The 26,530-nt window shown below is 41.5% G+C and overlaps 1 protein-coding gene across 14 annotated transcripts in view; it reads right to left on the reverse strand.

Moving 5' to 3' along the window:
- Window positions 1-26,530, reverse strand: part of ABI1 (abl interactor 1) — a 134,306-nt gene that overhangs the window by 49,968 nt on the left and 57,808 nt on the right. For all 14 annotated transcript variants that reach the window (XM_089693802.1, XM_089693800.1, XM_089693796.1 and 11 more), the window contains exons 2-3: window positions 25,566-25,733; window positions 1,997-2,173 (exon numbers count right to left, since the gene is read on the reverse strand). In XM_089693802.1, the coding sequence (XP_089549928.1) occupies window positions 1,997-2,173; window positions 25,566-25,733 (345 nt within the window). The remainder of the gene's footprint in view (window positions 1-1,996; window positions 2,174-25,565; window positions 25,734-26,530) is intronic.

Consider the following 26,530-nt stretch of genomic DNA (forward strand, 5'->3'; position numbering starts at 1 on the left):
TCAATTTCTATTAGATTACAATTAAAGGAGGCTGCATACAGAGCTTGATCGCTTCGACATTTAATAACCAAATTAAATAAACAAGATATTTCAAATACAGTAAACACAAGTCACCAATATAGTACATTAGGAGGTGGTCTATCAATATAGAGAATAATGGAAGTCTGGAAAGAATATAAGCCATGGACCCTATTAAGTCTAATCTCATTAGTACGGTGAGGCCTGGATTGTGCGCCTGAATCCCAGATCCGCTCTCTGCAACTAAATCCAAGCTGCAGACACTTTGCTATTCTCGGCTTATAGGACAATGGGGCTCATTTACACAGTCTAGTAAAAAGAATAAGAAAAAGCAATAGGTTTAACCGCTAGAAACCAGCCAATCAAATACGATTTTCTACCATGCACTACAAAAAAATGAATGATATTGGCTTTCAAAAGGACAAAACCTTTATTTCCTTTAAAAAGTCAAAGTTCACTTGTTAAAGGTGAAGGTGCAACCAAAAATCTCACAAATGATTCATTTTTACAGCCCTGAGTAGCACTAAAAAGGTAAAAATTAGGTAGATTAAAATACAGTAGTTTTGCAAAAAATGTACACCTCCACTAAAATGATCCTCACGGTCTTCAAGATCCCGTGGCAATTGGCTGCCTTGCTGCAATAACCACAGGGGGTTGCCCCCTCAACATGAGAGTCATTTGTATTTTTCGCAATGAATACAAGGCATTCTCTGATTGGAAGAGGTGGAGATTGTGCCATCGCCACCCCACCCTGTCCAATCAGAGAATGATTTGCATTCACTGAGAGATTTATTCTCTGATTGAACAAGGTGAAGAGGCAGGGTGGCGACGGCATAACCTGAACCTCATCCAAACCAGAGAATACCTTGTATTAATATTGAGAATATACAAGGCGTTCCCTGAATGTCGCCCATGCTGAGAGAGCAACTCTCTGTGGTTACTATGAAGCAGGGCAGCCAATCAATACAGGATCCAGAAGACAGAGACACTTAAGTGGCAGATATTACAGGGATTCTCGGCTTCCATAGAAATCATCAGAAATGGAATACGCATATTTACATTGGTCTAAGCTGGACCAATGAGGGGAAAAAAAAGACAAAAAAAAAAAAAAGGAATAGCTGTGCTCAAACATGTCAAGAGATGAGAATAGTAAAGCAATAAATATTTCCTAAGAGAAAGGCTATTTGGCCATAGCTCTCAAATCAGTGTCACCCCTGACCACCAAACAACTCAAGATTCCTCCATTTCCAAACTACTGTAAATGAAGTGCCACCAACAAGGTCAACAGGTGGCCTATTGTATGGACAACTTAAGAAAAAAAGATGACTGATGGGAGATGAAGGCCACCTAGTCAGTGCATCACTTAGGCATGTTTAGCTCACTTTTACTTTTCTAGTGTTGTCAAGTATGACATTTACTATACGGCCAAAGTTTGGCGACACCATTACACTTATATGGGCTTATTGAACATCACACTGCAAAACCATGGCCATTAAAGTGGAGTTAAAAATGTATATGTATATATATATATTTTATTTTTTCCCCTCTGTTGAGCATCCTAGGTAAAGAAAAGGTGTCTTCTACTCCTACATGCCCTGATTTCTCATATTACAGATACATAGAACTGAGAAACTGCACCTGCAGGCAAAATCTGGTACAGAAACATGACGGAAATGAAATCATCCTTTACAGGAGCAGTTCAATTTCTGGGGTCAGTTTTAACTTGTCAAAACAGGATTAACAGGGAGGGAGACGACACAATAGGATTCACACCAAAAAATTAAATTTGTTATAAATGAGCCCCATTGTGTTTTACCTAATAGCTTAAAGAAATATCAACATTCTTTTGCATCATGATTGTGAGTTTACTTAACAGGAACTGTAGGAAATGTATGTTTTTCAGTTCCTTTCTTCTGCACGTGTAAAGGAAGGAAGCAAATTATGCCAAATAATGTCATAGCAGAATCGGTCCTCTTACCTTCACTCCATGGCCTACATCATCCAGCACCATGTAGTCTATGGGTTTTCGTATGTACCTGACGGGACGCTCAATGTTGGCTGGAGCTATAATTTTATGACTCCTTGCCGTGTTCTTGTTGGTTGTTAGGATACCAATCTCTCTGCGAGCCACCTTCTCTTTGTGGATGTCCACCGTCTGCAAAGGAAAAAGATTTGGTCTCAAAATCTGAGTGCGATATGACCAGATCATAAAAAAAAAAAAAAAGCTTTAATATTAACAAAAGACTTTACCTTGTAGCAAGGAGTAAACTATATTCACAATAATAATCTATTTGTGGAAATAACCCCTAGACACAAGTCAAATATTTTTTGGAAATCCAACACGGACACCATGACCAAGCCAAATCAGAATCTGTCATTTAGACCAGTGTTTCTCAAACATTTTTTCAGTCAAAGCACCCTTTAAAATAATCAACAATCTTGAGTCACCCTTTCAAGTAATGAGGTGCCTTGAATGTCCATAATTTTAATCACCTCCGCCAGATGATCCCCCGCAGTTATCACCTTTTGTATCACCTCCCCCTTCCTTTAGATTGTAAGCTCCACGAGCAGGGCCCTCCTATTCCTTCTGTACTGAAATGTATTGTAATTGTACTGTCTCCCTTATATTGTAAAGCGCTGAGCAAACTGTTGGCGCTATATAAATCCTGTATAATAATAAGAAGAATAATAAAATGTAACAAAGTATTCTGAATACTGAATGGTATCCCAATGTTTCTCTTCGCTCTCAGTTTCTCTCTATCACTCAGTTAATTTGACCCCATTAATGACAGAGAGGGGCAGGGGAGAGTCAAACAAGGATGCCGTGCAGGTGACCAACATCCTCCATATCAACTGAAGGTGTTTATTGGTTGTTAAGATGCCAGCGGATAGAAGGTTGTAATGGTGCACAATGAAAACCTGTGGCTTTGTGTATCTAAAAGGCAGGCTTGATCCTGCTGGCTTGTATACACAATTTTTGGGCAATGTTTAGGCATTTTGCCAAGGCACCCCTGGAGAAAGTTCAAGGCACCCTGGTTGAAAAAGGCTGATTTATACCATTACAACTGATGTGTGAAAGATCAGCTTAAAAGTGAAACTGCACTGCATTCACATTGAGTACCACAAAAATGATATAAAAATTAAATATTTAATATTCAAAACAAACTCCCCCATCAATCCATGTCTCCATGCTTTATTTTGTGTAAAAAACATTTTGAAAAAAAAAACAAAACACCCCCTGGCATTTCTGGCCGTGGCCATCTTGTGTAAGGGCAGATAATTCATGTGGCGGTTACTTCCTGGAATCCATCTTCCCTTAGCTCAGACATTAGCTGAGTAGAGAACCTTCCCTCCACTCCTGAAGACTTCTGGGATGTGACATTTGCCTAGGCATGGAAACCAAGAAGTAAATTAAGGAATTAAAAAAAAAAAAAAAGTTAAAAAAGTAAATGATATACTTTCCTATCTATTTACTAATGCGAGTAGCATGTAGCTAAGGATTAGAAATAGCCCATGTTGATTGAGAGAGTGAAGTTCCTTATGTCAGGGGTTATGCGGCCTCATAGGACAGTCCGATGAGAATGAAAAGTCCCTATAAGCGTTAACCAGTGCTCAGCTGGACACTGATAGAAGTCACAAGACTGCTATATACTGCTGATGAGAAAGGTATTTAGCAGTTTATATTTACTAAAATAATTGCATTTCCATGTTCTGTGTACTGTAGGAGACCGTATATAGTAAATGCAGGGTCCGAGGTTTAGTATCACTTCAATAATTAACTGAACAAGCTGAGGTTAGAATCGGATTTGAACAAGCTGAGGTTAGAATCGGATTTGAACAAGCTGAGGTTAGAATCGGATTTGTTTCTATTCAGAAGTGAGCGTGATTTTGCACTCTCCAGCTGTAGTAAATAAACCCCCCAGTGTCCATTTGAGCACACATTATGCAGGCATAGTCCATGGCTGTCTATCAGGAAATGTGTAAACCCTGTTTGTTATGCATGGTTTGCATCACGCGCACCCTGTATGAGACATGACGGGGAATTTCCTCAACAAAAAATCCTTCCCATTCTACACAACACTAAAAAGAATTAGTTCTAGTTGGAGTCACATTTTAGATGATGACAATACACTTGGCCATAGAGTGAAATCAGATACCCTGCAGGAACAGTTGGTTATATTTACCAAGAGTGTCTGAGGGCGGAACTGTGCCAGACTATTGCTTCCATGACATATATAATAATAATAATAATAAAAAAAAAAAAAAAAAAACACAACACACACAACACCACACATCTTCCCTTTAACTCTATCAGCACAGTAAGAGGCTGAAGCCTGAAGTCATCCTTAAAGTGCATTTCCACTTTTGCAGCCAGACTGCTGTAACATCTACTTTATTTGTTGTGTGTTCCTATTCACATAGCAATCTTTGAAAACATTTATAAGATATGCTACTTACCTTTTTACTTGTTTAAAAATCCTACCTAGCTTTCTCTACCATATGTTAGCCCCTTGGAGGTAGAGGGGTTATATTTAGTGTCAGGATCATTTTGGGAAAGAAAAAAAAAAACCGACAAAAAGGGTGGAAAAATGTGCACAATTGTTACAGGACCTTACTATAAGTATACATATACTAGGAGAATTTAATTTTGGAGATTTTTCAGCAGTGGGTCATGGTACTACCAAGAAATGTATAGTTAAAGCAGAACACCAGATACAAACTTTCCCCCCCCCCCCCCCCCCCCCCCATGTCCTTGCTTCTGATCCACCTTCATTGAATAGGTCCTCCATCTTCTTGTCCATTCAGTAGTTGCTCTGAAATAAGTTGATGATTTTCAAATAAAACCGTTAATCCCCTGTGGTTTCCAGTTTGTAGGACCAGTGGCTGCTATTCCTCCTATTCCCCCGAAACCTGGTCTTGGCACATCCCCTCTGTAGTTCTTTCTACAGGAAGTGGCGATGTACTTCCTCCCAGCTCACTGTAGTGGGAGGAGTCAAGACTCCTGGTCTGTACCTCCCACCCAGGAGTGTTTCAAGAATGACAGCTCAGGGCACTCTGGGTCTGTCCCACCTTCCATAGCTTCAGCTAGGAGTCTCTGCACTTCCTCCACTAGTAATATATATACTTTACATACTAGGGATTCACCTATATATCAGCAGTCAAAAATAGTGTTTTCACCATTTTGCTGATTGGGGGGGGGGTACTGATAATGGCCACCAAATATGTGATTTTACCCATGATTTACCCGCAATTTTGAAGCGTTTTTTTTTACCCGATTGTCACAATTTTATCTGGAATTTTGCCACGATTTTATCACGTTTAGGTTGCGTTTCTCATAGGTCGTGTGACTCAAAGGCATCAAAAGTGCAGCACGTGTTTTTGATGCATTTTCAATGCATTTCAGGCCCGGCTCACACCAATGTAGTTTGCGTTTTGTCCATTTTGCATGTGCGTTTTTGATGCTTTTTTATTTTTTTGGCCAACTGGTTGCTGGGCAGATTAAAAATGCAAAACACAACAAAAACGTAACACTTGTGTTTTTGCTGCATTTTCAATGCATTTCAGGCCTGGTTCACACCAATGCAATTTGTGTTTTGTCCGTTTTGCATTCACGCTTGATGCTTTTGCATTTTTTTGGGGGGGCCAACTTGTTGCTGGGCAGTTTAAAAGAGCAAAAACACATCAAAAACATAACGTGTGTTATTTTAATTAGTTTTTGCAGTGTTTTCAATGCATTTCAGGCCTGGTTCAGAAAAATGCAAAAACCAATGCAGTTTGCGTTTTGACCGTTTTGCATTTTTCTATGTGCATTTCTAAAATCACTGTAAAATGCATTTGTTGCGCAGAAAAACACCCCACATTTTCAGGTGTCATTAAAATGAATGGCACCTGAACATGCAATTGCGCGTTTTCACAGTGAGTTTTCAAATCGTGGGCAGAATCGTGGAAATGACAACCGCAATTTGAAACACCCTAGTGTGAATGGAGCCTTATGTCCCGCTGCTTTGTTTCTGTTCTGTTGTGGCCGGGGATGTGATCATATGGAATCATAAAGGCAGCGGTGGCTGTTAGAAAAATAGGAAGAAGAATTCTAATATTTAATTCCACCAGACAACAGTAGATTAACACAACAATTTAATTATGGGCATGTGGTCATACTTATTCTGGGATTAAAAACAATGTCAGGCCAATGCGTTTCTAGTCTATTGTGACTGGAGGATGAGTGATAACATGTGAGGATAGCAGTGGCAGCTAGGGAATTTGTGGGCTTGTTTTCCATTGAAGAGGGCGAGTACACATTCAACATGTACAGGCCTAGTGTAGCCACCCACACTCACTAATATTCCTAATGGTTGATGGGAAGTGTAGTTTCCTGAGAGGAGAGGATACGATGTAATCCCAGATGTTACACCTCCTCCTTGGCAGAGCAGATGCTATCATCTTTTGAAATACAGAGATGACTTCTTGAAAATTCAATTAGACTTTTCTCTTCAATGGTAAGGAATTTCACAAATTTATTAACGGTTCAGTGTAAGGAGGCATACTAATGGGTGATTTTTCTTGCCTATCCCACAGTTCTTTTAATATTTGTTGTTTGTAGTAGGCTCCAGAAACAATAATGCACTTTTTAAAATCACTTTTGGCCAATTTTTTTATTAGAATTTGAAAGAAAAAAAAAATCAGGAGACTCCAATAATGCTGGCCACACATAGATCAAATTTTTTTTCCGCCAGTTCAACAGGGACTCAGCAAATTTCGATCCATGTATGGGCATCCTGGTTGCAATAGAATAGAATCAATAGATCAACTAGCCCGTCAGTTTTTCTTCCCCCAAACGATTAGTGTTGCCAGCTATACCAGGTGGCATTAATCATTGTGTTCTGCCGGCAGGGAGGCTCCTTACCAGCAGAACACCACAAAGCTGTGGGAGGGTGGGATTACTCCATCAACATTTGACTGGGAATGCCTGAGAGCAGTAAAGTCAGCCATAGGCTCCCATGTCCCAGCTGTTGCTGGGACTCCCTCCTCTCCCCTGTAGCCAGCAGCTGATGCAGGGAAGCCAGATCACGTGACCACACAAGGCTGAAAATAGGTAAGCATATAAATGTTTTTTTCTTGTTTACACAAGTTTGATAGCATGGGTGTTAGGAGTGGGGAGGAAGCATTTTGAATACTAGTTAGGCTTGGTCTAGAATTCTCCTTTAACAGAAGCGCTCTATGGTCCTATGTGTAAATCTTCTAAAAAAAATAAATAAATAAAATACAAAAAAAAAAACAAAAACAAAAACTTTAAAGCAGATAAAAACAAATGGTTTTAAAATGATTTAAGCATAGTGTGTGAAACGAGAATACCAAACATACAGTGGGGGATTCTCAAATTAAACAGCAAAAAGTAGAAATAGACTTTAAAGCGTATCTAAACCCAGTAAGAAAAGTTGAATATATTACAGCTTATTCGTAGTTAGAAAATGAATGCAGCTACCACATCTATTTTCAGTGTTTTCCCCCCAATGTATAATGATCGGTTGATTCTGCCAGCAACAGACACTCACTGTATTGATCTATAGAAGAGCAGATTTATCGCCTCATAACAGGGAGAGCAAGGACTATAGAGCAATTCCCCCTTTCCTCATCTTCGAACAAAGAAAGGGGTGTTCTGTAGTTCAGAGTGCAGAACTAATAACCCGTGCACAGGAAGTTAGGAGCTTGCTGTATTGCTGGCAGGATCAACAGGTGAGTATATAACACAAAGTGCAGGGTGCTGTGGTGAGGGTTCCTCAGGGGTTGGTCTAAGATGCCCTGCAATTACAGGACTATCCTCACACTGGGCGTCATTCAACCAAGTAGGCCGAGAACAGAGTGGCAATAATTACGTGTGACATTTGCATAGAGGGGAGCTTTTAGTTCTTTTATTAGGGAGAGCTTCTTTTTAATTTCTCAGCAACATGTTCCTTCCCAACGCATTGAGAGCGGCTCAGAAACCAATCATGAATGAGAGAGCTGGTAATCTGCACAATGTCTGATACTAAATGCAGAAGACAAGCATGGACAGGCATAAAAGAAACTTGTTAGACTTTGAATTGTTTAATTGCCTTTGTCAATTATTTCAAGGCAGTCATTATAAATATTCATTGCAGCTTTTAAAACACCATATGAAGAACAAGTTTATTTGTGTCCTCATCATTGGAAGGCTGATTAATCTGCATATTAGTGCAAGAAAACAAAACAAAAAAAAAAACCCACATTAGTACATGTCAAGTTTACCGCTGACAGAAATTCCCTCAGTACTATATGACTCCACCCTATACCATGGAGTCTGGAGTCTACACCTGCCTATTCGCCATAATTAAGAATGAAGAGGAAGGAGATAGTCGTCTTTCTTGGTTCTGCAATGTCTGCCAAACAGAAACAGAGCAACAAACGTTACCATCTGAGCCCCTTAGAGGTACACACCTCTAGTGAGTGACATCAACCATCACGGTCAAGATCAGTTTTCAGTGGATAGGTCCCTTTGTTTTCAATTGACTTTTATTGAAAAGTCTTAATAACTAAAATAAATAATAATAAACAAAAGTAGCCTAGCGACAGAACAAATGATCAGTTAGGCTCCATTCACACTTTGACCATTTCCAGTGTAACTTTACACTCAAGTCGCATTAAAGTATGCAGGAACCTTTTCTAAGTCGCTGTGACTAAGTTGCATGGATTTGAACAGGTGCCATTGAAAACAATGGGCTGTGACTTGTCATGTGGGCTATGTGTTCAAAGTCGTATGACAAGTTGCATAAGTGTCAATAAAACCTTAACGTGGAGCTCCACCCAAAAGGGGAAGTTCCGCTTTAAGGACTGCTCCCCATTAAGGAGTGGCACCTCTGGGGGGCGGGTACCCAATTTTGACAGGTACGCACTCCCACTTCCGGTCCGATAGCCTAGGCGATCGGAAGCAGAAGGTGTCCTCCCTATAGTCTTTTGGGATACGTGACAGGTCCCAGAAGACTACAGGACCAAACATGAAGTGCAGCGCTACTCGCGCATGCGCAGTGGGTACCCGGCTGTGAAGCCGCAAGCTGTCACAGCCAGGTGCCCACACTGAAGATGCCGGCCTCCTAGAATACAGGATGGCCAGTGAAACGGGCTGCAGGGGACACACCACGGGACCGAGGGACAGGTAAGTGGCTGTTTTTTTTTTTGTTTTTTTTTTTAAAAGTCAGCAGATACAGTTTTTGTAGCTGCTGACTTTTATTTTTTGACAGGGTGAGTGGAACTCCACTTTAAAACCCAACTCCAGCCAATGCGTCATTTTGGTTTGCACAGAGCAGGGGGAATATTGGAGACTGTCTGGTTTTGATTGATATTAGGGTTCTCATTGGGTAAATTCCCAATATAAAGGCCTGCAAGAGGACCAGGAATCTGACACTCCTGAAGTGTTGGGATTCTGAAGGCTCTCCAGCTGGCTCTACCTCTCTCTCTTTACTACTCTTCAATGGCATTGCCAGCAAAGAGTGAGATGTTCCCAAGAAGCTTGCAAAGCATTGCACCCATCATCAGTGGGTCATGGGTGCAATGTCAGGCTTCCACAGACAAGTCCTACAGCTTTCTGCCCATACCTCCGAGCTGTCAGTTTGAAAGCTGCTGGGCATTTGAATGAAGAGGGCGCTCACCAGCACCTTGGAAGTCCATTGAGAACTACAAACTGTCTGTCGCACTGGCAGACAGGACTTGTAGTCTTCTCATTCACAGACAGAGCTGTGAATAAATGATCCAGCTGTGCGGGGCGAAGTGGATGCTCCGGGGCTGAGAGGGGAGCTTGGAGCACGTTACACCTTAAACACAAGTGCAACATGCTCCCTTGGTGAACTTATCCTTTTATATATTTTTTGCAGGGACCAATTCATTGTACAGTTTTCTTTTAGTGACAGGATTGCTTTATTTGCCATCTCAGAGTTCCAACCTTTAATAGTTTTCTACACACTTCTCTATTTGTACTGGTATACATTTTTATCACACACATCTCTAGTTAAAGGTTAAGGTTCAATGGGCCTGAAAGAGGTCCTAGAAAGGGTATAAAAGTTATACAAGCTGGTGCTTGGGGATTAAAAGGCACATATTCAAAACTCACCAGGGTCGTAAGTAAAGCTGGCCTTACAGCTGCAGAATTTCATTACAACACTGTTTTCAGAACTTTTGTTATCTAAGAGTTAAAATGGACAATGCAACAATATGATTTTTTATTTTTTTTAAATCAACAGAGGACAACGATTTTAGATCTAAAGGGAACAAACAAATCTCTAATTGTTGAACTCATCATTTCCACGCATGCCAAATCTTTCTACAAAAATCAAGACATTGACATGGCACTGGGATATAGGCCCCTTTCACAGTAATGCGGTGCAGAGCAGGGTACCTGCAGGTTTGGTGTCTGTTAGCTGCACTTTCCCCTTGCCTTCTATAATGCCCTGCGGTTTTTGTGCAGTCTGAAAGCACACTAAATTTCCTGCATGCAGGGAGATTTGCTGTGCTTTCAGAAAGCACACCAAAACCACCATAATAGAAGTCAATGGGAAAGCGCAGCTAACCTGCACATAACCCGCAGGTACAATGCGCTGCACCAGTGGTGTGGGCAAACCACTACATATCCATGTGAAAGCGAACGAAAAGTCATTCGAAATTAGCCAAGTCCATGAAGGCATCATTGAAAGACCGGACAAGAAATTTTTATACCGTCTTGTCTGAATGTTCAAATGCAATTCTACATGGGTAAGGTACAAGAGTCTCTAACAACTGGCATAGAATCTGAAGGGTTCTGAAAAATTCTGTCGGGGGAAGCAGAGTAAAAAAATAGCTACAAGAGGGTGTACAGCAGGGGTGCTCAACCTTTTGAAGAGCGAAGGCCACTTAAGTGATTTGGTAACCGGTCGCAGGCCACAATTAAATGAAATGGTCCAGAATTCAAATGTATTATTTTGAATAGCATAATAAACATTTTCTGCCATCAGCTGCTAAATACCAAGCTGTGGGAGAGGAAGAGAAGCTGCCTTTCAAAGGTTGCAGGAGGAAAAAAACACGGAAGAGAATTGGTTCTTGTATATGCCACCCCTCCTGCCCAAAAATAAAACAGAACAGGACAGGGAGGCCACACTGGCCCACTGGAGCATGGGGCAGGAACACCATTGCAACCCTTGACGCTACACTAGTGGTTCAGGGGATGTCTTAAAAATACTTCAACTATGGGGTTTTACTGCCCACCCAAACTGCAAATATAAACAAGCCCTTACAGTCCTAAGCCCCCTATAAGGCTGCTTCCACACACCGATGCACTGTGGTTTACCTGCACCGAGGGTACAGCGCAGAGCACCTACGGCTTTTCTGCGGGTTAATTGGGCTTTGCCATTGACTCCTGAATGCAGGAGTTTTGATGCACTTTCAGAAAATGCACCACGCAGTAGGATATAATAGAAGTGCAAAGAAAAAACTGATCACCTGCCCAGGTCTATAACTGGCTTTTTAAACAGTGAACATGGGGGGCTGTCACTACGTGAGAAAATTTCCAAAAAAGTAGAACTATCCAGTTCAACTTGCCAGCCTACCCCAATCTAATATCGGCTTTTATTGGCAAGGAACAAGGATATGTATATCTTATCAACAAAGGGGGATAAGAAAAGCCAGTTCAAACTGTCAGCCAGTTAGCCAACTATCAAAAACCAAATTAACCTGTCTGGAAACATGCGTTTAAAAACAGGGGTTTAGTTAGCACACATTTGCAAATACATACGTAAGCCACAGAGCCGCGTCACGGCACCCTGAGTATCTGTGGTCCTAACTCTACAAGTCTAAAGAGTCCTCACAGTGGAGGCACATGCATTTAAATGGATAGAAACAAGGGCAGATAAACATGAGGGGAGCCCCACCCTTCATTAAAAAGGTTATGGGAGCGCACCTGACACCCAGCATATTGCACAACGGCAGCTAGGGAGTCCAGTGCACCCACTGAACCTACAAAGCATACAAAGAAAAAACTGATCACCTGCCCAGGTCTATAACTGGCTTTTTAAACAGTGAACATGGGGGGCTGTCACTACGTGAGAAAATTTCCAAAAAAGTAGAACTATCCAGTTCAACTTGCCAGCCTACCCATAGAAGCCAGCCTACCTAATAGAAGTGCGCTTCCCTGGTTTGAAGTAGAGGGCCATATCAGAGGGCACCGTGAGTCACAGGTTGAGCACCTCTAGTGTACAGAAACCTGGTCCTGATGAGGGTGGCAGTGGACCATGTCACAATTCCCAGTAACACATTCTTGTTAGCAGAAGCAATCCACACCGAGTAATTTCCATGATACAACAGATCCTAATAATTCCAATTCAGATGGCGTTCCCAGATACCAAATTGAAGGAATGAAAGTGAGGTGGCCTGGTGTTCTACAGAAATACCTCAATGAAAACCAGAAGCCCTGTATGGATATGCAGTGATCCCTGTATGCATGTCAGGGCCTAACTTTGCATTGTGTATATCCATAATATACTTCATTTCTCCTCAAACTGGATGCTAGCAGCTCATTTGTAGAGTCTGACATGAGCAGCATGGTTTATTCCCACGCCTATGTCAGTTCCACTTCAATGGACGTTGACATAATAATCACATTTCAAGCCATGTAATTGATCTCCTCCACAACAAGCTCTTAGCCAGACTTCCTGCTCGGCTTCTATTTCTAGAACACGGAGGTTTCCCACTACATGGTCAGCCTGATTGAATATTTCAGTTAATCTGAAGGTGAGGAAATAAATGAAAAGTAGGCCACAACCAAAACATGGTCTTACAGGTCAGCCAAAGTAAAAGAAGGTCTTCTTTAAATCAGCATTCCAATGGAAGTAAACCTATACTTTAAACATACCCTAAAGCTAGATCACCAGGTGGTGTAATAAAGAGCACCAATGTGCCTGCTTAGCTTTTTTCTTGTAGATACTCCATTGCTTATGACTAAACCTAGGCATTTGGTCATCTGACCACCCCTGAATGGGAGGATCAAAGTTGAGATTGGTAGACTTCCCCTTCGGAGCGTACATGATCACAGGCCTAGGCTTTTATAGATGTTCTGGAGTCAAACTACAGAATCATTTTTGCCCAGAAAGGCAATTCTGATATGCCTTCTATTACTATTGCTTCTTTAGACCAATTTGCATAACAGTTTGCCCCAAATCTCAATTTTTCCCCTCAGTCATGCCAGGCTCGAGAAAGGATCTTGACAATATTGTCAAGATCCACCTGGCCGCCCAATTGGCAGCTGGCTTCACCTTTCAGCATGTGGATGAGAGCTGCAGCCAGCCAGCCAGGCCTGCCCCCTCTCCAGCCCAGTGTTTAGGTAAGTAAGTGAGGAGCAGGATGGAGAGAAGTAACCGACAGTCGCCCATCTAAGCTGCAAGCAGAATGAGAGCCGAGCGATCAGCTGCCATGTGATCACTTGGATCCCAGTTTTAGAGCCACCGTAGGCAGTTGCAGCATGGAGGTATGTGTTTTATAAAGTCTAAATTTAATTAAAGCCGATTACATTTTAAATGCAAAAAATGTCGAGAGCAAGATTTGGGCTCTTGGTCACCCAAGTCTGCACACCTGATGTTACCATTGCAAGGCGATTCTATTCCTCCTGTTACTGGATTTGTGTTCCATTTTATTATTGAGAATGTAGAAAGATGTTGTGTATGAACACCCAATGCCCCAAGGTGGATGGGAAAAGAGCTGGATTGACTTGTTTATAAAGAACTCTTTAAATGGTTCAGAAAGTATTTTTAGAAGGTGCACTAAATAAAAGACTCTCTGAAGAACAGAAACTCTTTGTTACGTGTAGGAGTAGAGGAAGAGACTAATACCTGACTCCTTAATCACCCAGCAGCAGACCTTCTTAACAAGAAGTAACGGTGGTTTAAAACAAGCCATATCTGGCCTCTCTAAATGCGGATGAATAAGGCGATTCCTGGGCTTCCCAAGATGTAATCACTGTGTTTGGTTGCCTTTGGGTTTGTCATGTTTGGGAGGCTGTCCCAATGACCCCTAATGGTAAACCGTGAAGATCAGGTGCTGCTGGTGGCAGAGCATCCACAGTGCTGGAGGTGCGGAGTGTGCGTGTTCCCAACACAAGCCTCTGACTGAAGTTGTCGATCTGCCATGTCGCGAGGTGCAGTATTAAAGGTTATGACGGCATATACAGTCTCCAAGAAAACATTGTCTGTGAAGTATAATCGTGGTCGACATGATCAACTGACCGACAGAGAGAAAAAAGGACACTGTGCAAGATTGTGACCAAGAATAAGAAAAACTGCAACAAAAGTGACTGCAGAGCTCAATCTCAGTCTTCATGGGACTGTATTCATGGGACTGAGATTGAGCGCCACAGTCACTTTTGCAACAGTTGTTTTCTTATTCCAGGTCACAATCCTGCACAATATCCTTTTGTCTGTGGACAACATCGACTGCACTTATGTTCATCACACAACATTTTCCCGGAAACTGTATCTGCCGTCATAACCTTTGGTACTGTACCTCACGACACAGCAAATAAAATTGGCAACTTCAGTCACAGAGGCACCAGCTAACCGGGCACCAACAACCTGTCCTCTTAAGCTCAGAAAGCTCTGACGAAAGTGAGGCTTCCCACCTGTTAGCTAGGGGGTCTCATCACACAGCAGAAGCAAAAGAATGTTACATGACATGTTTTGCGTTGAAAGCGGAAGTGATCACTTTCACACCTGCAAATCATGTAATGTTTCCATTTTTTCAGTCTAACCCCTATGTGTATGGCAGTATGCGTACAGCCAGTGGCAACAAGCTAAACCCTGTAATAGCTTAAAAAAAAAAAAAATTACAAAATATGTTCTCACTTTAGATTACATGTATGCTGTTCCCTTTAAACACCTGGAGAACCCATTTTTCACTACCTTCATTTGCAGTGGATTGATGCAGTTACTCTGTGTTCTATGTCAGCGCCACTCTGCATCAAAGAACACTCACTGCAAGAGCAAAAAACAGGACCCTGCAAGAGCAAAAAACAGGACCCTGCAAGAGCAAAAAACAGGACCCTGCAAGAGCAAAAAACAGGACCCTGCAAGAGCAAAAAACAGGACCCTGCAAGAGCAAAAAACAGGACCCTGCAAGAGCAAAAAACAGGACCCTGCAAGAGCAAAAAACAGGACCCTGCAAGAGCAAAAAACAGGACCCTGCAAGAGCAAAAAACAGGACCCTGCAAGAGCAAAAAACAGGACCCTGCAAGAGCAAAAAACAGGACCCTGCAAGAGCAAAAAACAGGACCCTGCAAGAGCAAAAAACAGGACCCTGCAAGAGCAAAAAACAGGACCCTGCAAGAGCAAAAAACAGGACCCTGCAAGAGCAAAAAACAGGACCCTGCAAGAGCAAAAAACAGGACCCTGCAAGAGCAAAAAACAGGACCCTGCAAGAGCAAAAAACAGGACCCTGCAAGAGCAAAAAACAGGACCCTGCAAGAGCAAAAAACAGGACCCTGCAAGAGCAAAAAACAGGACCCTGCAAGAGCAAAAAACAGGACCCTGCAAGAGCAAAAAACAGGACCCTGCAAGAGCAAAAAACAGGACCCTGCAAGAGCAAAAAACAGGACCCTGCAAGAGCAAAACAGGACCCTGCAAGAGCAAAACAGGACCCTGCAAGAGCAAAACAGGACCCTGCAAGAGCAAAACAGGACCCTGCAAGAGCAAAACAGGACCCTGCAAGAGCAAAACAGGACCCTGCAAGAGCAAAACAGGACCCTGCACATCTTGATAAGGTATGTACCCAAAATAAAAAAATTAAAATAAAAAAAAAAATAGACAAAAACGGGGGGTTTTTCACCTCAGTTTCCTTCACCTCAACTAATGAATCTTAATTCTTTCATAGAAATAAGAAAACATGCTTCAGAAAATGTCATTGTGACATTTATATATGCAGAAACCGCAAGAATGGACTAATGAGGGAAAAAAAAAAAAAAAATGACAATATACAGAAAATGCTATAACATCACAAACAGAATTTACAAGAAGCGAGGGGGAAGAAAGAGGCTTCAAGAGAAATGGGAATACTTAAAAGAGGAACAATGAACATTTTGAGATTGTGTACTCGGAATTTCTCTCCGATGACAGAGCTACAACACAAGCCTGGCCTATAACAAGGTTTTTGGCAACTGCCAAGCACCTCCTGACTTTTAGGGCAAACTAAAGCACTGATCAGTACAGACAAGGACACTGCCTGAAGTCACACTGGTGTACAATTGGCTTTGGTGTTCAAAGCCTGCATGAAAAAAGGGCCTTAATGTTGAAAGTTAATCTGGTTCTATTTTGCCCTCTTGTTCCTCCTCCCCCCCCCCCCCCATCATCAAAATGCGAATACCATTTTTAAATAAAATCTAGGGGTTTGCATTATATACTGCATTTATACCCATGGACATCTGGTTATCTGTGCTTCTCTATGCGATGCAGGAAGATCTTGATGTGCGAGGGGCCAGCAGGGGGCTGGACAGATTCCCAAAAACATCACAGCACACTGCTTTAATGCTCTTCAAGAACCTCAACCCCGAGGCACACAGTGGACTGGGAAGAATGACCCAAATGTCAAAATGCTTTGGGAGGATATCAGTCTGGAGAACTTTTCCCTGAAAGCAGATTAGCACAGATTGGGACATTGGCTGCTACATGAGATGACCTATCGCACTGAAGAACCCTCCCCAGGCAGAATGGCCAGAACTTTTGACCAGTGACTGATGATGCTGCCCACAAAAAGGCTTTCACAGCAATTTTAGGACATGTAAGGGGATAATTTATAGGTACATGTTGTGGAGGGATAAAGTTGGGGGTTTGAAACAACAAGCATGGAGATGAGCTTTAAAAGAATACGGATAGCCAACTAGTCCAGCCTTTTTCAATCAGGGTGCCTTGACGTTTCTTCAGGTGTGCGTTGGCGAAAATGACTAAAAATTGCAAACAAGCCAGCATGTGCATCAAGCCTGTGTTTTAGCTACGCAAAGTCATAGGTTTTCATTGTGCGCCATTACAACCTTCGAGCTGCCGGCATCCTAACAACCAATGACACCTTCCGTTGATATGTAGGATGCTGGTCACCCGCACGGCTTGCTTGTTTGACTCCGCCCTGCCCCTCTGTCAGTAATGGGGTCAAATTAACCGAGTGAGAGAAACTGAGGTTGAAGAAAAACACTGGAATACTATTCAGCATCAGGGCTCAAGTACACTGCAGCAGATAAACTCACGTTCAGGAGCAGTTTTTCTCAGCAGCCCCTGAACTCACCCTAATGTTTTCCTATGTGTCCATGTACACATCTTCGTTTACAGTCATGTACAGGCAGTTGAGTTTACAGTCTTTTTTTTTTTTAACACAACAAACTTGCGTTCAGACATCGATTTTATCAGTGTTTCAAACGCAAAATGCTTGTAAACGCAGCAAATCGCGTTATAAGCGTTTGAAAATTTTTAACTTTTCCAGTTCCCACTGCTGTCCAGAGCCTTTTTTCATCTTGAAAAAGGCATGCAAAAAGGTTTCAAGGTGCTCAGATGGACAAAAACACTGAACACAGGATGTTCCTACCAAGCTTGTCACACATTGCAATGACCAATTCACACCTCAGACCTCTCCCACCCTTGGAAACAAAAGATATGTTAATGCCCATTAACACCTCAAATTCCTCATGTAGACCCCCTGCCAGGTGGCCTTAATGACTCAGTCCAGCAGACACCTGCCCACCCTTGGAAACTAAAGAAATGTTAATGAGCAACTCACACCTAAGCTAATCTCAACACATACTGCTGTCTCAGCTTCTACTCTCTGTATTTCTCTGAAATAGGTAATAATTTACCACTTTTCAGTGCATTCTGGGCATTTGGAAGGTCTCCTGTGCTTATCTTTAAAAAAACACTTCTAAAACGCAAAACACGCATAAACTCATTATGCAAACGCAGCTAAATAGACTTTTTTTAACCTACGTTTTCCAGCAGTCAGCTTCCATTGTTCAGAAACATCCCAAGGACATGGGGCCTTAGTGTGCAAAAGTGTATTTGCTTTGAAAGAATAAATCCCCTGTAACATTTAGTGTCCTACATGTGTGGGTGTTGCTGCATTAGGTAAATCTACTAGAATAGTTTTTTTATATTTTAGAATAAGGTGCCTTGAGATGGTCCACGAATTTTAAAGGGTGCATCGAGATTGTTCATAAACTTTAAAAGGGTGCCTTGACTGAAAAAAAAAAAGGTTAAGAAACACTGCACTAGTCAAAAAAAAAAAATCAAACAGGTTTTTGAAAAACAAACACAAAGTCGCAAGAGCAACCATTAATGCCATCAAGTAATGATTGAATTTTGAATAATAAATCATTTAATAGACAAATGAATCCATTCTTTGCTTCTGGGTCACATATAAACAGTACCAACAGTTTAATCTTTAATGGGTGAGAAACATTAACCTTTCAATTGATCATCCATTCGGCAGAAATTTTCCAAGCTTCGATTTTTTGGCCTAAAATGTCACTACCGATTTTCAAATTTGTGCCCATGGACTGGACAAAAAAAAAAAACACAAAGCACAAAAAAACAAAAAAAAACAAACAAAACAATTTTTCATTTACTGTATGGCCACCAGAAAATAGATTAAGAAGATGTACAATAAGCTCTGCTTTTCAGCATATACCAACAATAAAAATGTTAATTATGCAATCCTGAGAAATCTTAGAAGTTCAATTAGCACTTGATCACTAGCCTATTGTAAGTTAAAAATACTGCCAGAATACCATAGGAGATACAACGGATCCTAGCAATGCTTCTGAATGTTCGAGCAGTGTACAGCTGCAGAACAGGTCCACTTTATACAGTAAAAAAAACAAGCAACCCTCACACAAACTAAAAGTTAATTCTGATACACGCTGTATTTTTTCTTCAAGAATTAAAGCATCAATCTAAAATGTCAAAGCAGCTGCATTCGCTCGGGTCGCAGCGAGAATGGAAAATGTTTTATTGCAGTTGGAGATTATGCAAATTCTGCTCATGCTCCAAAACTGAAATTAAACTAAATGTCAGCAGGTGTGGCACAGCCCTTCATGATAGATATACCTACAGTAAATATATTTTGCTTCTTTAATTTTTTTTTTTTTCTTTCGCTGACACTGTCTGTAGAAAAATAAAACTGCATGCAAAAAACAGCCAACAGGTTCAGATCTAAAAAGGCAGCTAAAATGCTATGCAGATTTAAACTCTCCTTTTAAAAGGTTTAAGCTACAGCCGTTCAAAACCAAACAAAAATTCTTGGTTGTGCGTTTTTTGCATCATTAATGTGCCAGCTGCTACACACGAATTTTGTGTCGCAATCGCAAGTACCTGATTGAAAAACAAAACGAATGCACAAATGAATGCGCCATTTTCATATTCAGTGTAGTTTCCAGTGCGGGAAGCTACGCTGCAATTTCCACCTTGTGGGGGGGGGGGCCTTAGGAATAATGGCACATCCATGCATCTCCTGAGGGGCAGTGCATATTTCTGTGTGGGTGGTAGTGGCTGTGGGAAGAGGTATGATCCCGCAGCGGCAATCACCTGCAGAGGTGTGAACCTAGTCTCAACCTGGGTTCACACTGATGCAGCGTTTTCTGTGCAAATTCCACACTGCATCAGAATCGCTGCGGGTGTGTATGTTAAGTTAAAAACACCCCAAAAGCGGTCCACACAACGTGGTGCGATGTGCAGAATTGGATTGCATGGGTGTGAATACCCATGCGATCTGATTCTAGTGCAGACCCAAAAAAAGGGTCCTGCACCTTTTTGGTGTGGGTGCGGTGCAATTTGAGCCATACAAAATGTATGGCTCCAGTCGCACCACACACAAATCGCATGCGACTTGCACAGGAATGTGGTGCGGTTCCTGTGCGAATCACATGTCATACCACACTGCATATATGTGAACCCGGGTTAAGGGCGGTTTCACATTGCCATGCTACGGGCAGGCCACAGCGGAGGTATAGCACATTGTACCTGCTGTTTTGTGCAGGTTACCCACAGTTTCCTAAAGACTTCTATTATGTCATGCATTTTAATGAATTTTCTGAAAATGAACAATCTAATAGAAATCTATGGAAAACCATGGGTAACATGCACAGGTACACTGCGCTGTGGCCAAACTGCAGCATAGTAGTGTGAAACTTACCTAACCCTGCCATGTGCTCTCGGCCTCACTACTGACACCTTATTTGATGGCAATCCTCAGTGACCAATGCAGAGCTCACCTTTTACATGCAGGGTGAGAATATACTAAGATTGGCATAGTTCTGCTTCATTTATGGACCCTGGAGCTACCAATGCAGTATTCAATGAAGGTAACCTCAATGCATTTTCTTCATTATATACTCATTTTGGATTGCCAAAGTTTGAGAGGTTTACTTTACAGGGTAATATACAGGCCACCATTGATAAAGTCTCCTAATACTGACCTGGAACTAGAATTTAGATCATGCTGGCCTTTCCTCTCACTTCACTAACTGCATTCTTGCTTCAAGTCAGTGACTCCGAAATTGAGACTAGAGAAAGCCAAGGAACTATCATTTACAGAAGGGAATAAAAGATGGGAACCTACATATTTCTCCTGGAAATGGTTTCACTAACATGAGCTCACAAGTCTAGTGTACATGAAATGTGGTCCTGTACCTTGGAGAATTCAGAAGTTTAACCACTTCCTGACCGGCCGTTGCATATAAACGGCTGGACGGTGGCACTGCAGGGTCGGGTGGCCGTTTATAAACTGCCTCCCTGCACCCTGCTTGTGCGCGCTCCCTGGGAGCGCGCAGCACCGCGATCCGGTGCCCGCTGTGTCCTCCGGACACAGTGAAACACAGATCGTCAGACGGGACCTCTGTAGGAGGTCCCGATCATGTGATCACTGATTGGCCAATCAGTGATCACATGCAAAGTAGTAAGCAAGATGTCACTTGTGACATCATTGCTTACTACGTGTGAAATCTGTGAATGATCACAGAGGTCACATGGTACAAGGCTATTCACAAAAGCCTTGTACCATGTGACAAGCTGTGACCAATCACAGCTCACTCAGTACTTCTCAATGAGTGCAAGAATGCAGATAGAGAGAAGGAGAAATTATTGCTTTTACATCCTATATGGGTGTAAAAGCAATCAGTGTAAAAAAAAAAAAAAATCTTAATCATCCCCCACAAGTAGTACAGTGTCACCATGGTGACACTGTACTGCTAGGGTGACAGTATGTAAAAAAAAAAATCAATCAATAAAAAATATAAAAAAAATAAAATAAAAATGTAAAAAAAAATGTTTAAAATTATAATTTTTGGTTATAAACTAATTTGGATTTTTTTTTCTTACTAAAAAGATAACGGAATAAATTTTGGCTAAGATTTTATTATGAAATATTATTTATTTGCAAAATTTTATTTAAAAAACTTTTTTTCAAAATTTTTGGACATTTCATTTACATAGCAAAAAAATTACAAATCCCAGTGGTGAATAAATACCACCAAAATAAAGCTTTATCTGTCTCAAAAAAATGGTAAAAAATTCATTTGGGTACAGTGTTGCATGACCGCGCAATTGTCATTCAAAGTGTGATAGCGCTAAAAGCTGAAAATTGCCCTGGTCAGGAAGGGGGTATAAGTGTCCGGACAGGAAGTGGTTAAAAAAAAAAAAAGAAAGAAAAGCAATACAAGTATATATCTGATCCTATCCAAGCTCTGTACAAATTTCCTGTTTATGACAGGTTTAAATCAGAACTGCAAGCAAAAAGTAGAAAACCAATAAAAAGGCATGCGCCCAATGCAAGTTTCACCCTCGCAGTTTCCAACTGTTCCACCCCAGCAGTTCAGATTTCATAGAGAAGAATACTTACAGTAGATAAATATAGTCTACACACCACTGTTAAAAATGTCAGATTTCTGTGATGTAAAAAAAAAAAAAAAAAAAAAAAAAAGACAAACAATTTCAGAACTTTTTCCACCTTTAATGTGACCTATAAACTGTACAACTCAGTTGAACAACAAACTGAAATCTTTTAGGTGGCGGGAAGTGAAAATAAAAAAACTAAAATACGGTTGCATAAATGTGCACACCCTTAAACTAAGACTGACGTGAATGTACTATATACAGTCAGGTCCATAAATATTGGGACATCGACACAATTCTAACATTTTTGGCTCTATACATTACCACAATGGATTTGAAATGAAACGAACAAGATGTGTTTTAACTGCAGACTGTCAGCTTTAATTTGAGGGTATTTACATCCAAATCAGGTGAACGGTGTAGGAATTACAACAGTTTGCATATGTGCCTCCCACTTCTTAAGGGACCAATAGTTCATCAACACATATATACATACACCAGTTACATCTTTTTTCTGTAAATATTTTTATTGCACCCGTTTGACCTTTTAGTAATAAATCTTTTTTTCTGAAAGTGTTGAACTGTTTCTATAGCTCTGTATTGCAATTTACAAATCCCTGCCTCTAAAGAGAACACTGTTTGTTTAACCCTCTGTATTACAGGCCAGTGTTATGACCGTTTTATACAGACGATTATCTCAATCATTATGGTGTTTCAGCTGAGATCACAGAGTTTCCTCTTTCTCTGACAAAAAGGAGGTGGTGGCAGTGTGAAGGGTTAATCGCGTAATTAACCTGACCCAGTAACAATCGCTCAGGCTGCTGGTACATCGATCTATGATCAATTAGCTGGAAAATCGTTGCGCAGGGTGCAGCTGGGTGTGGCATTGTTACGCACGTCACATGGCGGTTTTAGATTGGCTAGTCCTTCGGTCATGAGTTTGGGTGAGAAGGTCTGATGTCTGACACCGCGAACATGACATATTGGACGTCGCGATCGTGTGATTGTCGCATGTTGGTGGCGGCGATCTTGCGATTGTGACAGAAGCACCTTTTGATTTGATTCCGGAACTCAGTCTTTTTGGGGATGAGTCTATCAGCATGGCACATCTTGACTTGTCAATATTTGCCCACTCTTCCTAGCAAAAAAACCCCCAAATCTGTCAGATTGCGAGGGCACCTCCTGTACACAGCCCTCTTCACATCACCCCACAGATTTTCTACCGGATTCAGGTCTGGGCTCTAGCTGGGCCATTCCAAAACTTTAATCTTCTGGCGAAGCTTTGGATGTATGCTTTGGGTCGTTGTCATGCTGAAGATGAAGTTCCTCTTCATGTTCAGCTTTCTAGTAGAAGCCTGAAGGTTTTGTGCCAATATTGACTGGTATTTGGAACTGTTCATAATTCCCTCTACCTTGACTAAGGCCCCAGTTTCAGCTGAAGAAAAACAACCCAAAGCTTGATGCTGCCACCACCATGCTTCACTGTGGGTATGGTGTTCTTTTAGTGATGTGCAGTGTTGTTTTTGTGCCAAACCTATCTTTTGGAATTATGGCCAAAAAGTTCAGCCTTCGTTTCATCAGACCATAAACACATTTTCCCACGTGATTTTGGGAGACTTCAGATTTTTGCAAAATTTAGCCAGGCTTGCATTTTTTGAAAAGGCTTCTGTCTTGCCACTCTACCCCATAGCCCAGACATATGAAGAATATGGGAGATTGTTGTCACATGTACCAAACAACCAGTACTTGCCAGATATTCCTGCAGCTCCTTTAATGTTGCTGTAGGCCTTTTTGCAGCCTCTCAGACCAGTTTTCTTCTTGTCTTTTCATCAATTTTGGAGGGATGTCCAGTTCTTGGCAATGTCACTGTTGCATCCTATTTTCTCCCCTTGATGAATACTGTCTTCACTGTGTTCCATGGTATATCTAATGCCATGGAAATTCTTTTGTACCCTTCTCCAGACTGGTACCTTTTAACAATGAGATCTGTCTGATGCTTTGGAAGCTGTCTGCAGACCATGGCTTTTGCTGTAGGATGCGACTAAGAAAATGTCAGGAAAGACCTACTAGAACAGCTGAACTTTATTTGGGGTTAATCAGAGGCACTTTAAATGATGGCAGGTGTGTACTGACTCCTATTTAACATGATTTTGAATGTGATTGCTTAATTCTGAACAGAGCTTCATCCCCAGTTATAAGGGGGTGTGCACAGTTATGCAACCACATTTATTTTATGTTTACTCCCCCCACCCACCTAAAGGATTTCAGTTTGTTTTCCAGTTGAGTTGTACATTTTATTGGTCACATTAAAAAAGGTGGAAAAAACTTCTGAAATGATTTCTCTGTGTAGACTTTTTATATGCACTGTACTTCTCTTTTCACTGTAAGCGTTACTTACAAACATCTGAACACACACACACACACACACACACACACACACTCTCTTTCCTGCCTCTTAGGTGTGGCCAATCGAAGAATCTATGTTGGAGATCTATTCTTAACCAGTAAAATGCCGCTGTCCCCAAACTGGCTACAAAAGGTGAGATGGTGCTCGATTCAAATGGGCAGTCTTCTTCTAGACTAGAGTGTGCCTAAATCATCTGAAGAATATGCTGTTCAGACAGCTGCAAGAAGACGGAGTGCGTAAAATTACCTTGAACTATAGACTAGAAAAGGTGGATAAACCTTGAGCCAGCGGCTTAGTGGTTAGCACTTCTGCCTACCTGCACTAGGGTCCTTGGTTCAAATCCCAACCACAGTGCTATCTTGCACAGAGTGTGCATGTACTCTCTGTGCCTGTGTGGGTTTCCTCTGGGTACTCTGTTTCCTCCCACACTTCAAAGGCATACTGGGTAGGTTAACTGGCTCCTGTCTAAATTTACCCGAGTATATGTATGAATGTGTATTAGAGACCTTAAATTGTAAGCTCCGTGAGGGAATGGACTGAAGTGAATGTACAATGCGTATGTAAAGCATTACATAAATCTAGAGCTGCCCAGATCACTTATGGAAAAGTTGTTCGCTGGCTCTTAAAGCTGGGCATTTTTCTGTACATGCAGGGTCTTTATAGGGATAAAAAATGGGGAAAGGTGTATGGATTGCAGACATGTACTGCATGTGTTTTATGTTTCACTGACATGCATTATAGGCTTCAGCCAGTCATACTCTTTGATAGTCCAGGTCTTATATGTGACTATAACTCTGAATATATACACTTACAGGGGATCAAAGTGAGACAACTGAATTAAGAACCACGCATTAAGAATATGATAAAAACTGGGCAAATAAAACAGTTCAGCATTATATACAACCATCAAATTAAAAACTTGGAAATTTGTCAAGGCATTTGTGATTTTTTGGTAGTGATGAAAGCAATTCATTAAATACCAATAACTTCAGAACATTAAGAAACTAGAACATGGGGGGGGGGGGGAATACATTTCAAAGAAGGAATAACCACTTATAATATATAGATTTATTTTTTTTTTTTTTTTTTTTTTAAACATGCAAACATATTCTCATAAATCGATGGCGAGTAGGGGCGATTTCCAAACTACCAGTTCTCGTTCGAGATTCAAAACTTAAGAAACCATACTGCATGTGAAGGTAGCATTGATGGATCCCTTTGGCTGACATGCTGTGTCCCTCAGTCTTCCTTACCTGGGAGATGTGATTAATGGACGATTCCATCCTCCGCAACTGGGAGGCTTGGATGTCGAGCAGCTGCAGCACATTGTTGGCCAATGCATTGATCTGGTAGGCGACGCTAGCCAAGGACTGGGTGGTGTAGGCCTTGGTCTCTTCTAGTGCTTTCCTCTTGTCTGGAGCCTGCAGGAGGAATGAAGAAAAGATTAAACAAAATGCATGGGACTGATTTATCAGCTAAAGTGTGCTGGGGCAGGAGTATTATTAACAAGTAGATACAAGAAAATATATTTCCATATATTCCCACACACACTAAAAAATTAATGGAACACTTTAATCAGAGCATAGCGACAAGTCAATTAAACCCCTGGGTAATTGATCTGGTCAGTTAAGTAGCAGAGGGGCTTGTTAATCAGTTTCAGCTGCTTTGGCATTAATGAAATTAACAGGTGCACTAGATGAGCAACAATGAGAAGATCCCCAAAACCGGAATGGTTTTACAGGTGGAGACTGACATTTTTTTCCCTACTCATCTTTTCTGACTGTTTTTCACTAGTTTTGCATTTGGCTGGGGTCAGTGTTACTACCTGGACCCTACAGAGGTTGCACAGGGAGTCCACCTCCTCCAGGATGGCACATCAATTCGTGTCATTGCCAGAAAGTTTGCGGTGTCTTCCAGCACAGTCTCAAGAGCATAGAGGAGATTCCAGGAGACAGGCAGTTAGTTACTCTAGGAGAGCTGGACAGGGCATTAGAAGGTCATTAACCCATCAGCAGGACCGGTATTTGCTCCTTTATGCAAGGAGGAACAGGATGAGCACTACCAGAGCCCTACAAAAAGACCTCCATCACACCACTGGTGTGAATGTCTCTGACCAAGCAAGCAGAAACAGACTTCATGAGGGTGGCCTGAGGGCCCGATGTCCTCTAGTGGGCTCTGTGCTCACTGCTTGGCACCATAGAGCTAATTTGGCCTTTAC

Source organism: Staurois parvus, unplaced genomic scaffold, assembly GCF_062004578.1.
Source record: "Staurois parvus isolate SC_StPar_1 unplaced genomic scaffold, SC_StPar_1.0 ptg000636l, whole genome shotgun sequence".
Lineage (NCBI taxonomy): Eukaryota > Metazoa > Chordata > Amphibia > Anura > Ranidae > Staurois > Staurois parvus.